Source organism: Centrocercus urophasianus, unplaced genomic scaffold (assembly GCF_019232065.1).
Source record: "Centrocercus urophasianus isolate 14NV4802_14NV808 unplaced genomic scaffold, USGS_Curo_1.0 seq_11, whole genome shotgun sequence".
Lineage (NCBI taxonomy): Eukaryota > Metazoa > Chordata > Aves > Galliformes > Phasianidae > Centrocercus > Centrocercus urophasianus.
The window spans coordinates 85,037,854-85,052,032 of NW_024884253.1; the positions used below are offsets into that span (position 1 = coordinate 85,037,854).

The following is a 14,179-nucleotide window of genomic DNA, read 5'->3' on the forward strand; positions in this document are numbered from 1 at the left end:
GCAGCAGACTGGTTCCGCCGATCCCAAGGTCTTCTCAGTCCTGGACTTTGTAGACAAGTCACGTAGTTAGTTGCAGTTACCCTGTCAAATGCTGCTGGAGACAGAGTAAAAGTAGCTTGGAAGCCTGCACAGGCAGTCTATGCCACTCATTCTTTCTCCTGCAAAGAGCAAGCCTCTTTGCCACGCCATAAGCTATGAATCCAAGAGGATGAGATTTGAAGTTGAATGACCAAGAAAGCACACCCTGTGGTCGCTCTATTTGACAGCCTTCAGTGTTTTTTGGTTTTGTCAATCACTAAGCTAAACCACCTGCCAAACACTGGTTGGTCTACAATCAAAATGTTGCACTGACGCACAAGGGAAAAGTCACAGCCATGTGCCTGTCGCATCTCCCCATAATACCCAAAGAAATAGATGCACAAACCCTCAGCTAGGATTTATGTAGAATTTTATTTTCTTAAAAACAGGAACGTCTTGGCTTCTTCCTATTCTCAGGAGTGTGGAAACAATTTGCTTAGACGCTGGTGGATCCCAATTTCATCTGTTCTTATTCATATTCCAATGTATCCAACTCCATGGGTATTTGACATCCAGTCCACTGTCCAATTAACCTTTACAAATAGCTGTATTTAATATACTTGTTTGCTTTGCTTTTATAAATGTTAACAGAAGATACATTAATACATAGCCTGAATATAAGGGCTTTAATACATTGACTTTAAGGGCCAAAATTGCTCCAATTTGAAATATTTCGTACAAGGTATTCATACAGCAATACAGTAGTTATTAAATGGCCAAGAAGTCAGAGCAAAAGCTAGATGAGAAGTTAACCAATAGAAACACTACCCATGAACTTGAAGTGGCTTTAGTTAATAGGCATGCTTTCAGTCAATAAATATACATCCATAAAAGTTTTATGTTAGTTTAATCTATTTGTCTCCACCTCAGAAGACACATTTACATGTAACCTTCTTTTAGTGCTGAACTACCTAGGTAATTATTTTAGAAACACATGAATTCCTAGAATGCAGCAGTGAGTTCTAGTAGGTGTGTTATATCGTTCTAAAAACAATGCACATACGCTTGGATTCCCGTGGTGTAGTAAGGCAACAGAACTCACATCCACAGTAAAATGGTTTTCAAGAAAATATAGAGTTGTTAACCTGCTATCTGCTGTCAGCAAAATACTTTTTGTAGGCTAGAAAAGGCAAGGCTCTCACCCCCTTGTCCTTATTACTCCTCTCCAACATTCCACATCTCAACTGAATTTTGCAGAGTGGTGCAGAAGTACCATATTAATTTCATTTACTGCCTGCATTTCAAGATGCAGACAGTACTGGAAACCTCTCAAGAGTACCTGCGTTACTAACATGGCCAGTTCCACTCCGTAGATGCAGAAATACCCATGGTCTACACACGAGTACCTGGAGATGTGTTTAGGGAAAGCCACACATGCCAGTAATTACACATCTTAGTGAAGATATGGATCCATGCGATACGTGGGAAGTGTTGTGTTTCAGTAAAACACCAACAAAGTGGTAAGAAATGCACACAAAGAAGGGCATAGCCAGAAGTGCATTTCCCCAATATGGAGAAGAAAACAAAAAGGCTTTGAGCATCTTTTCACTTCATATAACTAACTAAATGCTAATAGCTCATGTATTGCAGCTGATCATGGCTGGATCAACTGGCCTTGAGCTGAAGCTGCCATTTTTCCTATCATCAAGTTCAGAGTCTTTTGCCATGCAGAAATCTGTCAAAAACAGAATAACAGTAAGCAAAAGCAGCATCCTTTTCTATCCCAGGTGCAGATTTTGGATTACTCCATTCCAAATGCTGTTGTTAATACGTAGTGTGAATTTTTGGTTGTCAGCATAGGGAATAGTTCTAAAATTCCTTGGTTGGTTCATTGCTGACTTAGGTCTGCAGCAGCCACGATGTCTCCTGCAGCCATGCATGGGATCTGGCGTACATTTTGTGGGAAGTACAGTACATTGGTCTAAGAGGGCAATTTCACTTCATGTAAAGCTCAGGAAATCCTTCCTCCCTCCATGCCTCTGAACACCAGCAGTGCACACACTTTGCAGCCAAAAGCAGCTCAAACCAGTAGCAGAACGCCTCTAAGCCCACTCAAGCAGAGCTATATATTTTCACTGAATGATCACCGCTGTCTAAAACAACGAGGGAGTTGTCTGCTGTGTAAGTTAGTCCTACGGGATAAGAAAGCCCGTGGCTTACTAGAGGGTTAAAGATGGGAAACTCCTCGGGTTTCCCCAGGCTTATCACAGCCTGACTGCAGACATCGGTCACGACGATGCAGCCCTCTTTGTCAAAGGCCACAGCCGTGGTATATATTTTGGAGGGGAAGATGAGGTTCAGCCCAAAGCTATCCATCTGGCCAACGAGAGTCATGTCTGCACTGAAGATCTTCATTCGGGTGCTGCAGCCGCTCGGTCCTTCAGTCTTCAGGTGCTCTATCACCACCACGGCACCCGAGCTCGGGCACACGGCCACCCCTCTGGGGCTGGTCAGCTTGGAGCGCACCAGCTGGCACTTCTTCAGCCGCCCCGCGCCGAAGTCAGCCGTGAGGCGGAACAGAGCTCCGGCCTCGGCGTCCGTCACCATCACGTCGCAGCCGGGGGTGGCGCCCAGCCCCCACGGCAGGCAGAACCCTTCTCGCACGGCCAGAACCCCCCTTCCGTCAAAGTCGAAGGCCTTCACCGAGCGGTCCCCGCCGTCGGCGACCACCACGTGCCCGTCGGCCGTGACCGCCACGCCCAGCGGGTACTTGACGTCGTTGCCCGCGTCCCCCCGCTCCCCGAACCGCTGCAGGCAGGACCCGCTCGGCCCGAAGACGTGGATCCTCTTTTTGCCGTCGTGGGTCACCGCCAGGCGCCCCGACGTCCGGCACGCCGCCACCCCCGTGGGGTTCAGCAGCGACCCCCAGCCGCCCAGCGACAGCCGCAGCCGCGGAGGAGCCGCGCCGCCGCCCGCCCCGCCGAGGACCGAAGGGCCGCGGCCGCCGGGGCCCAGCAGCTCCAGCAGCTGCAGCAGCGGCAGGCAGTCGCCGGTCTCGCCGAGGCCGCAGGGCCGCCGGCAGAAGGGGCACTCCAGGCGTCGCCGCTCGGGGCCGCCCAGCGCCTCCACGCAGCCGCGGCACAGGACGTGTCCGCACGGCAGGTTACGCGGCCGCCGCCCCCCGCCGGGGCCGTACCGCTCGAAGCACACCCGGCACTCCAGCAGGCCCAGCTCCGCCTCGTCCGCCTCCTCCGCCATCCCCGCCGCAAGCCGGCGGGCCTCAGCGGGCCGGCGCCTGCCCCCTGCGGGCCGGCTGCGGCACGGAGCGCGGAGCTTCCCCTCCTTCCGCCGCCGCCGGGCGCCCACAGACCGCGCTCGGCAGCTCCGCGCAAGTCGGCGCAGCGCTGCTGCTGCTATTCGTGCCCTGTATCGGGCAGAGAAGCGGGCGCAGTTGCACACGATTGCTCTTGCTGTTCTGGGAAGCCTTTGAAAATATAATATTTATACTAATGGCCACTGGCTGCTTTTTCCACTGCACTCAGCTATCACGTGTCCACGAGCTCCAGATAAGTCCTAGTAGCTGTCACACCTAATCTGAGAGGAGGCACTTGAACTTCACCGCCCGGAAGCAAAAATGTACCAGATGAGCAGTTCTCAGCTTGCTCTGGCTACAAGGTTACGTCTCTTTTCGGTTCTTAAAGCAGCAGTGGCCCTCCGTGGCTACGAGCAATGCTGAGAATTGTAATGGAGCCTGGTGGTGGCGCTGCACTCCCAGCACTGCGCTCGCTGTTGTGCCCCTCGCTACAAGAAAGACACTGAGGCCCTAGAGCACATCCAGAGAAGGGCAATGAAGCTGTGAGGGGTCTGGAGCACAAATCTTAAGGGAAGCAGCTGAGGAAGCTGAGATTCTCTAGACTGGAGAAGTGGAAGCTCAGCAGATACCTCATTGCTCTCTACAGCTACCAGAAAGGAGGTTATAGCGAGGCAGAGGTGGGCCTCTTCTTCTGGGTAACTAGTGATAAGATGAAAGGAAATGGCCTCAAGCTGTGCCAGAGGAGGTTCAGGTTGAGTGTTAGGAAAAAGGCTTTCTTCTCAGAACAGCAGTGAGGCTCTGGAACAGGCTGCCCAGGCGGGTGGTGGAGTCGCCATTCCTGGAGGTACCCAGGAACAGGGCAGATGTGGCACTGAGGGGTGCGGTTTAGAGGGCACGAACGTTTGGCTGGTGGTTGGACTAGATGATCTCTGTGGTCTTTTCCAACCTTAATGGTTCTATGAAATCATCAGAACATACAGTCATCAGTCCTAGAGACTCACAACTCTTGGTCTACAACTTCAAAAATTCACATGGCTTTTCCTCTTGTGCTAGGATTACTGTCACTACACCACATTGTAATCATACAAGTGTAATTGTTAACAGAGGTGGAGAACAGCAGACTGTGCCAGCTGCCCACTTATCTTCCCCAGCTGCCCTTGTTGGCACCACAAAAAGCAGCATTTGAACCTGAGCTGCCATGACTCTGTGCTCACAAGCTTCCCTTGGACAGATCTCCAGAGTTCTGCCCAGGCAGCAGCTGCTGGCAGCCACAGAAAAGAGACCTTAGTTATTTTTTCTTTAATTTCTGACTACATGAGCTGATAAATAGAAGGAAAAGGTACACTTTAAAACCACTTATTTATACATGGACTTTAAGGAAAGCTGTGCACAGCTGAAGGCAGGAGTCAGCTGTGAAGTCAGAGCTGACTCTGAAAGCAAAATCATCCAAAGATGTTCCACAGACATTTTTTGTATGTTGAAACCTGCTTTAAGATTGCCCCAAAGCATTTAAAACACGAGACAAGCATAAAAGAAAGGCAGGAGTGTGCAAATAACAAACGTACAGTTACAAGAGTGGTGTAGTCAGGATGGTATTCAAAAGGTTTATAGTTAGAAAGATTATCACAGTGGAAAGAGACAATCAAAAATGAACTGCTCACCCACGTCCCAGGCTCACAGTAGAAAACAACAGAAGGAGGCATTTCCAGAGAGAGACCTTTCCCGGTGGCAGTCAGCCCTTACATGGGGTCTAGGAGAGTTGCAGCCAGGCTCCACCCCTTCTGATCACACACCTAAATCGCCTTCAGCTGTGCTCCATGGCAGACCCAGTCCTTGCCTCAGGTGATCAATCAGTGCTTCAGGCCGTGGCTCAACAGTTCCCATGCACAGGAGGTGTGTTATTTAAACTGATTTTAATGAAGCTACAAACTTTATTAGATACATTACTTCCAGAAAATAATCTAGTCCCCACTGCTTGTGTCTCTCTGAGAAGTCACTGACTTTCTGAAGACACTTAATTTCACACTGGCTGCCTGAAAAGGAAGAAAGAACAACTAATCAAAGAATGGGAAGTCACTGAAGAAAGTAAGGCATCAGAAAACAAGATTTTATGCACAGATCTCCTGGTCCCTACTGGTGTTACACAAATCAACTGAGGGAAACTTACCTGTCTCTTTTGCACTGGGACCCAACTGTCCATGACAATGACTCTCTGTACACAGACACTTCAGAGGTCTCAGAAAGATGTCCATTTAAAAGAAGTACAATATCATAGGATATCAGGAAGAACGTTTGAAACTAAATACCTGCCACAGTTCTAACATTATCTTTCAAATGCAATGGAGTTGTACGTTTAGCATTTCTGTGGCATGACGTTTTACTTCTCTTCTTTGTTTACAAAAGTGCAGCGGAAACCAATATCCAAAGGCCTTATATAAAAAAGCCAGGGCAGGTGGTGATGAGGTGCAGAGACAGGTGAAATGGTCAAACAGGACTGAAGCTACAGGGTCACTATGTGCAATCCGAATCCTGAGAGGGTGAACGGATGCCAGGCAAGGAAAGAGACAGTGTCTGCCTCTCGGGTTTTCCTCATGTCTTTTCAAGAGCTGAGAAGCTGCATTGACAGCAAAAGCCTTGTGACAGCATGGCATTTATTTCCCTTATTACTGTTCCGTGACTCAATCTCTTATCTAAGAAGCAAGCAGATGATTCCATCACTTGCTGCAGAGGTAGAAGCACACAGATACACACTTTTTTTTTGAAAAAAGAAAAAAAAAAAAGTGCTGAAATACTACATACCAAACAAGCTTTTAACTTCAGATTCAGGAACATAAAACGGTGGTCCTGGAAAGAAAATGGTGAAGCTAATCAGTGAGGAGACACGGGAAGGAGACATATCTGTACATATGCATACATATACATATATGCACCCACAGCCTCTGTGTGCAGCCCCACCTGTGGGATCCAGAAAACACCATGGTGGAACCTCAGGTAGCCTCAGGTGCTGCTGCTGTTACCTCCAGGCTGCAGTCAGGGCAGCCATGTTGTCAGGAGTTGGAAGGTTACAAACATGCCATGGATACAACCACTGTGTCCACTCAGTGCAGCGTGTGAATTTACAACAGTCCCTGTCTGTTGTAATGGCACAGTTCAAGCTAAAAGCTGAATAATGTGAGAGGGAGTGCAGTGTATGGAACTACTGTGACTAATGATAACAAGACCTATTCTTTGAAGGATAATTATGCCCAAGAGCTCAAAAGCAAGATATCTCTTTCTTTTGAGAGGCAGTAGCTAACATAATGAAAATAATGAACATAATGAAAACCTAGACATAGTAGCACATAATAAAAGGGAAAAATACTTCATGGGTTACAGTTTCACCTCCTCCAGGCATATTCTGACCATGGTAGCAGTAAGGGGAAAGGCACAAGATGTGCAGCACGCTGGGCTGCAAGTATTGGGCAAATAAACCAAGGGTCTAAGGTGATCAGTGTTCTTAGAAGTGCTGTGAGGTCCCTAGGCCAGACAGGGGGTATGATGTTATTCTAAGCGTTCACTTTTCCAGTTTCATTTCGTTGTTAATATATCTTGCTTTTCCTTCACTTGTCCTTGGCACATCTGAGTGCCAGAGGGAAAGGGTCAAGCTTCCTTGACACCTAAAAGAACCATACTGACACAGTCAGCTAACAAAGCACTGTTGATAAAAAAGCAATACTAAGGTATCTACCACATCTATCCACAATTTGTATTACCATACATGCAAAATCAAAACATGAGCAGCGCGAAATTCTCACCGTTGTATTTGGTTGGATCATATAAAACTGTAACGAGGAGATAAGAAGAGTTTTTCTCCATTAGGGAGCTCATCAAGGTGACATAGCTAAAAGGAGATAGTCATACTTTATTATTTTGGAACAGCACAAACATTGAAGCATAGCATTCAAACTGTCCACCAAATAAGGTAACGTGTTCCTGTGCAGAGACAAGTTGAACTGACCTGCACAGCAACCAACTACAAATACATGAGCATGAAATTCATGCAGCTCATGAAGCATCCCAAGTAAAGGTTTTAGTGCACTCTCCATAAACAATCATTTCCCTCTTTTCCCACATTCATCTCAAAACTAACAGACAAAACACAGCGTTCATCTGCCATGGTTTAGAATGCAGGACCCATCTTTTGAAATGTGCCGGGTAGCCTCAAACTGAATTCGGGTTGGCTATGGGCAAGAATGGAAAAAAATAAAGGGAAGCAAGGAGAAAACGAACAAAGAGAGGCAAGAGAAGCAGGTGGGGTGAAAAGGAAATAATAAAATTCAGATGAGACGTGCAGCTCTGTTGCTGCTGGGTTGCAGCAAACCACTTATTTTCCCACCAAGAGGCAGGGCGGCTTCCTGAAGGAAGCTCACAAACAGAGAGGGCAGAGCTCTGTGGCTGCAGCTCGCCATAGAGAAAAACATGTTTAGGTGACTTTGTTGAGTGAGAGAGAATTCATCCCCGGGTGGCAGGAGGGAACAAAAGTGTCACTGGATACAGCAGGGAAAAGTAACAGCCAAGCAAATTCACTAACCGTTGCCTGTCGCATGGATTCACAGCCACCAGAGCTCCTCTGTCCCAAACCCCATCAAACTTGCCAACAATTGCACTATAGAAAGAAGAGGAAAAAGCTTAAATGCAGCAATAGGGTTACGTTATCATTATTCAAATACTTCTGTGTAGTCACAAACAGTCTCCAGCTATCTGTGCAGACCTGGTTTGCAGATACGGTCCAGCATTTTCCAAACAACACTAACAGGCTCTTCAGAAACCCTCCTATACACTGTCCTGCTACGACAGCATGAGGTGCTGGAATTGCTCAGCATTTCCTTTTCTCTAGGGGGTGCAGAGAGAAGCAGGAGGAGGAGGTTAGTTTAAATACTTTGGGGATTTGAGTCTGGGTTTTTGGCAACTGTACTCCAGTATAATCCTTGAGGCAACACTGATGTATATTTGGGATGCTGACAGTTTATGGCCAACTTCTAAAGCCCACGTATGATTTCCAACACAAGTTAGAGAAGGCACCTCCCTGCACTAGGGCTGTTGAATATGGCACACTCAGGCATTCTTAACAGCTCAGTTCCCAGCTACATGCCCAGGACAGGTAGCTGCAGTTTGCAACTTGTTTAATCTTAGAAAAGCTAAGGTAAGCTGATGCTTGCCTCAGTCTAATGCTGCCACAGACATTATTTGCCCCTGAATGTGCTGGCAGATGGCTTCAAGGACTACCCAAAGCCTGCACGTAGCCACGACTATTGGAAAATGCCTTTGTTAATACTGTGTTAAAGTAGATGTTTAGGGGTATAAAGAGCCTTGTTTCTGGTAGTTATTAAAACTGGAAATTAAAGAGTATTGTAATAACAAACTGCATTATTTTAGAAGTCTGAAATACATTTAAAGAGAAAAAAAATAAATAAAACTTGGCAATACCATTTTGTGCACTGGGAGAATGCCCGAGTCCCATTGCATCATTTTTCTTCACTTCTCCCTGCCCTGCTGCTCATTTCATTGCAACAGCACTGCCGAGTTTCTGGCACCTAACCTAGAAGCTCCTGTACTTCCTGCTCTACTGCGATGAGACATGATAACACTGTAAATTCTCAACTTCTTTCAAAGCTTGCCAAGACTAAGCCTCTAATTTAAATAATCAGTCTTCTATAAGAAAGGAGAGTTTTAAAGAGACAGTTAAGTATCAAGTGGGGATGAGGAGGGCAGGTGACAAACTCAAGCATCTGAGGCTGGGAGGCTATTCTCTGCGCAGACGAGCCTGCTCTGTGACCTCAGGAAACACTCTGCTGTTTTTTTGCTCCTGATTTTTCTTTCCAGCTTGAATCTGGTCTAACTGTAATGGCAGCAGTGATTCCACGCAGACATTTCAAGTACTTTGCTCCCCACCATTTCACTGGGGACTACAGCCACGGCAGGCTGCAGGCAGCCTCATGCTGTGACCTTTCCTTGCATTTGGTCTCTGGGCTGCTGAGCCACCTGGGTGCTTCCTGCCTCTCTGTGCACTCAGCTCTCTTCTGAGGAGAACAAAGCCATGAGGAAAAGGAGGAAAAGGCACACAGCTGACTTTCATCCTAATGAACATTAGGAACACATCTCAGTGCCCAACTTTCAGCCTTACGTTGCCTCCTGCTACAACTTTATACAATATGCAGCACGAGAGATGGCAGTCTATTTACTACTACAATTTATAAAAATCAATAAAAATCAACATCTATTACAGGAATTCACATACCACAGAAATCCTGCTTCATCTGGGCAATAACGTTACGAATTGCTCTCTCTGCAGAAGTTTAGTAGATTCAATTGAAGCAGTTTTTGTTTATTTATTTAAAGCTTGGCAGCTGTGTCCTAATGCAGTTACACGACCATTGTGCAATGTAACTGTTCACCACACTTCCCAGAATTCCCACCAAAAGCAGTAATTGCTGTCACTCTTTAACTATCAGGAGGCTTTGAAATGCTTCATTCTGACAAAGGTCACCAGCACACCTGAGATTTCCTCTAATGCTTGTTAGGCGTGGAGATCAAAAGGGTTTGTTAGCAGGCCAGCCTCAGCAAGAGAGAAATAAGTTCAATTTCCATAATTACTGGGTGATTGTACATAGAAACTAGAGCTGCATGTGCATTTGCAGTCCCAGTTACCTGCTGACTGCTGTAGGGAATGAGGTCTGTACTCTCACCACAGCAGCACTCAGCACGGAGCCCCATGTCCAGGATGTGTATCTGCCAATTTATTTTGTGAGTGACAAACCTGTGTACTGGGCCCAACAGACACGAACTCAAAATTTCACTAGTTACCTATTTTTGGTTAATCTCACAGTACTATTCCACTGCAATGTGATGGAAGGTATGGGTCTCACCATGCTACTTGCTACCAATTTTGGAACTGGATTTTTCAAAAACTGCAGATGAGAAACTCAAGCAGTCCCTGGGTAACCTGTCAGCTCATGGTTAGAAGAGTATGTAGGAACCAGCACAGCAAGTAGCTCCGTCACAGGGGGGAAGGCAGGGAGGAAACCAGGCAGTATCTACAAAGTCGCTTTTGTATACTTTGTATATTTTGCCCATCTGTTCCAAGGCATTCACTTTTGCAAGGCTGGTTATATACACAACATTCAAAGCAAATGAAGTCAGCTGCAACAGCAAAAGTCTTAGCAACAATCCATTGTAAAGGTTAAGACTTGATCTCCTTGCACAGCCTGCAGTCTCCAGCTATCCCAAGTACTGGTGCAGACCAGAGGACATTCCAGGACAGACTTAGATCTGTGGTGAGCACCACCAGGAGGCTTCTGGGGACAAATCAACAAGCAAGACACACTACTGCCCAAGGCAGAGCCTCCTGTGCTAGAGGTTGAGAGAGTCCCTGCACAGCTCTGTGCTCTGCAAAATCCCCCACCCACTGACACCTGTGCAGGTGCAAAGCCAGCACCAGGTCTGAGAAGCGACTCCAGAGGATGCAGAGAACAAAGGGCCACAATATTTTTCAGGATTCAGTAGTGTGGGTGGTGCTGAAGTATTCTGTATTTGCCATTGTGACTTTTAAACTAATAAGGAAGAAATAATAAATAAGGATATTATAGCAGTAGGAGTAATTTAGAGTAAGTTGAGCCATGTTTGTAAAGGCACTCTGAGAGTCACTGTTGGACAATATATTACGTAGTGTCATAAACTGGGAGTGATGCAAAACACTTTAAGTCCATTTTTAGAAGTGTGTTTCATAAAGCATGGGGCACATAATCAGTGGGTACAGCTTACCCACAAATATGTGAATTGCATGGTTTTGGGGGAAAGTATATTTAGTACTTAGTTAAAAGAAAAAAACTATTCAAGGCAATATCTCTAATATTCTTTTCACTTTTGCTAAGCTACTCAGAGATCAAGTCAGGATTTCACTTTGTAGAATCCATCAGTGAGAATGAACATAATTTGTTTTTACTGTAAAAGCCAATGTGGTTTTGTATGACTTTTAGAGGACAGCTTAGAACAAGTCCATGTGAAGGTATTTGGTTGGCATCTTTACCTAATGGTCAATGTGACAGTTGATTTTTGTTAGATAGTGGCCATTCACATTTCTCACACAAGTTTAAAAAAGAGGTTTCTTTAGAGGTTCTGGCTCAACAGGCTGGTCCAAACAACATGATTGGACAGTATTAATCATAGAGTCACAGAATATCCTGAGTTGGAAGGGACCTGCAAGGATCATCAAACCTAACTCCCAGCTTCATGAAGCACCATCCAAAATACAAATCTTATGTCTGAGAGCGTTGTCCAGAAGCTCCAACTCCCCTGAACTCCAGCGATTTTGGGCCATGTTTGGTTATAAAAAATTGTAGAAAACTCTGTGCATTCCTACCTGGACAAATCATAAATGCTGCAGCAGTACAGACAAATGTTTCCAGAGGTACTCTAAAATAAAAAGCAAGGGAAAAAATACTAATCAGAAACTACATCTTTAAATACATTTTACACTTAGGTGTAATGAAGGAAACCCACGAGAAACCTTTTATATTTATTTGTTTTAACTGAGGTGCCTCTCCTGATCCTTTCCATAGAGGTTCTGGCCTGTTGAGGCACGCAATTGTTCAATTTTAAAATATGCTACTTTGTCAACTTTATGTTCAGGCCTTTCAGAGTCATTCAAAAAGCCTAAAGTAACACCCTGAAAAGAAGAACTGCTCAGTCCAGTGCTCCCTTCCAAACCTCAAAAGGAGAAGTGAATGACTACTGGTAAGGCAGAGGCACAAAGCAGAAGGACTTGTTTGCTCCGTTGTACCTGCAGTACATGGCTGAACACAGCAGACTGTCTGGCACTGCAGGAGACATACCTGCAACTTTTTGGCTCCTGAGATCCCTGGGACTGGCTCTTCACGATAAGGGAGACCCTGATCTGCAAAGAACTCCTTCAGCGCTTGCTCGCTGACATCCACGCCGACGATGCTGTGTCCCATGTCTGCCAGCCTGTGCACAGCAGAAGTCCCGAGGTTGTGTGAGCAGCTCAGTGCACCAACATCTCCTCTACACCATGTGTTCATAGAGAAATGCTGCCCAGGCCCCGGCTTCAGGATGGATTGGTGCAACTCACCTTGACTTTCTGGAGCTCTCATATTTTATTGAACACTACCCCCATGCAATCTGAGTTTAAATTAGCACCACTCAACATATGGCTGCTGAGGGCTTGAAGGCTTTTTTGGATCCAATTGGTTATTCCTTTATTCCTATGAACCTGGTGAAAGCGAGGATGGTGAAACAGAGAACCTATTGCTGTTTGCACAAAGATGTTTTGTTGCAGGAGCCGAGGCAGCCAGGTTGTCCTGTGGCCCAGCAGTTTGGCTGATGGGGCAGAGCCTGCATGCTGCCCAGCAAGCAGTCATTGTCACAGACTGTGGTAACATGGGCTGTTGGGATTCCATGGGGAAGTGGTTCAGCTGGGGGGGTTGGTTTGTGTTCCTTCCCACCTGCAACCACATGGACTTCTGCAGCCCATATTATTTGTTATAACCCCTCCCTCCCCCCCAAAAAAGAAAGTGAATGTAAAATTTTAAAAGCGTTAAAATATATATATATATATTTAGCCCAAATCACTTAAATTCCCAGCAAATGAACCGCACTGTTTCCTCGCCTCAGCCTGCCTTCAGCAGCGTGTTTCCACCAGCCACTACAGGCCTGGGAATTTCCCTTCTCCCTCCCCACACCAGTAAGGGCTTTCCAGTCACGATCCCTGCCATTCCGTACCACTTCATGTCGACTGCTTTACCACACAGAGGGAAAAATATCCTCAGCCCACTCCTGCCATCCACCAGAAGGTCCAGGTGCTTCTGTAGGAGCCTGCAGGGGAACAGAGGCATTAGGAGGGGTTGTGGGTGCTGGCACAGAGCGCTGTGCAGCATGCCAGGCAGTGCCCAAACTCTTGCATATTCATAGTCAAAAATACAATTCAAAATACAAATAAATAAATTCACCTTCCATTTTCTTAGAAAATAACCTCAGTTTCTGCTAGCAAGGGACACTTTTCTGCTTGTCTCTTCAGGTAACAAAGCCCATGTAATGATCCCATCTCTCGTTGGGACACTCAGAGTGTGGTTAAACTGCTGTACCACTCCTCTAGAAACGCCTTTCAGGCAATTCCCGCTGGATGATGGCTGGGTTTGCACCCTGGCCCCGTCCCCCAGCACAGTCGCTGCCCCAGGCCCCGCAGTCAGGTCCAGTCCCACCCCTCACACCCAGCAGCAGCGTGGAGTTGTCGCTTCAGCAGGCGCGGGGCTTCGGTCAAATCGTCTAAAGCTCATCGTTTAGAACACGATTTAAGGAGTAAAGGCTCTAAACGCAGCGCGAATTGGGCGTTCTCTGCCTTTTTCAAACAAATGTAGGTGACAACAACGATTTCAGTTTCAGGCCGTGTTTGTACCGATCTTTTTTCCTGCCTAAGCTCCGCACTTATTACCGAGAGCCGCTCACCCCGCCCCCAGCCCTCCGCCCGGGCCGAAGAGCGAAGCGACCTACGGATGCCCGTGCTCCTTATGGAAGGCGGTGGCACCCGCGCTCCACTTCCGCAGCCATTCCTCTACGGACAGCACCCGCTCCCGCTGCGCCTCGCAGCCCCCCGGCTCCTCCATCTGCCCTCCGACGAGCCCCTCGCCGTTCCCAGCGGCGGCACCTGCACGGTGGCGGGGCCGGCCCGGGGCGGCGCCTCCCTCTCTACGCACCGCGGAGAGCGGAAGCGGCGGCGGCGGGAGGCGGGCTGAGGGCGCTCGGCGCCGGTAGGAGGAGGAGGAGGAGGAGGAGGAGGAGGAGGAGGAGGATGGC

At 47.2% G+C, this 14,179-nt stretch overlaps 2 protein-coding genes across 2 annotated transcripts; both read right to left on the reverse strand.

The window, feature by feature from the left end:
• Positions 1 to 431: 431 nt before the first annotated feature.
• Positions 432 to 3,965, reverse strand: NHLRC1 (NHL repeat containing E3 ubiquitin protein ligase 1). The gene is made up of 2 exons (XM_042839391.1): positions 3,961 to 3,965; positions 432 to 3,502 (listed from the first exon to the last, which is right to left on the reverse strand). The coding sequence occupies exons 1-2, from the start codon at positions 3,963 to 3,965 to the stop codon at positions 2,131 to 2,133; spliced, it is 1,377 nt and encodes a 458-aa protein (XP_042695325.1). The 3' UTR covers positions 432 to 2,130.
• Positions 3,966 to 4,910: 945 nt separating this feature from the next.
• TPMT (thiopurine S-methyltransferase) lies at positions 4,911 to 14,039 on the reverse strand. The gene is made up of 8 exons (XM_042808819.1): positions 13,877 to 14,039; positions 13,109 to 13,201; positions 12,202 to 12,334; positions 11,730 to 11,782; positions 7,902 to 7,976; positions 7,126 to 7,211; positions 6,131 to 6,175; positions 4,911 to 5,364 (listed from the first exon to the last, which is right to left on the reverse strand). Exons 1-8 carry the CDS (start codon positions 13,987 to 13,989, stop codon positions 5,234 to 5,236), a joined length of 729 nt encoding a protein of 242 aa, XP_042664753.1. The 5' UTR covers positions 13,990 to 14,039; the 3' UTR covers positions 4,911 to 5,233.
• Positions 14,040 to 14,179: the final 140 nt, after the last annotated feature.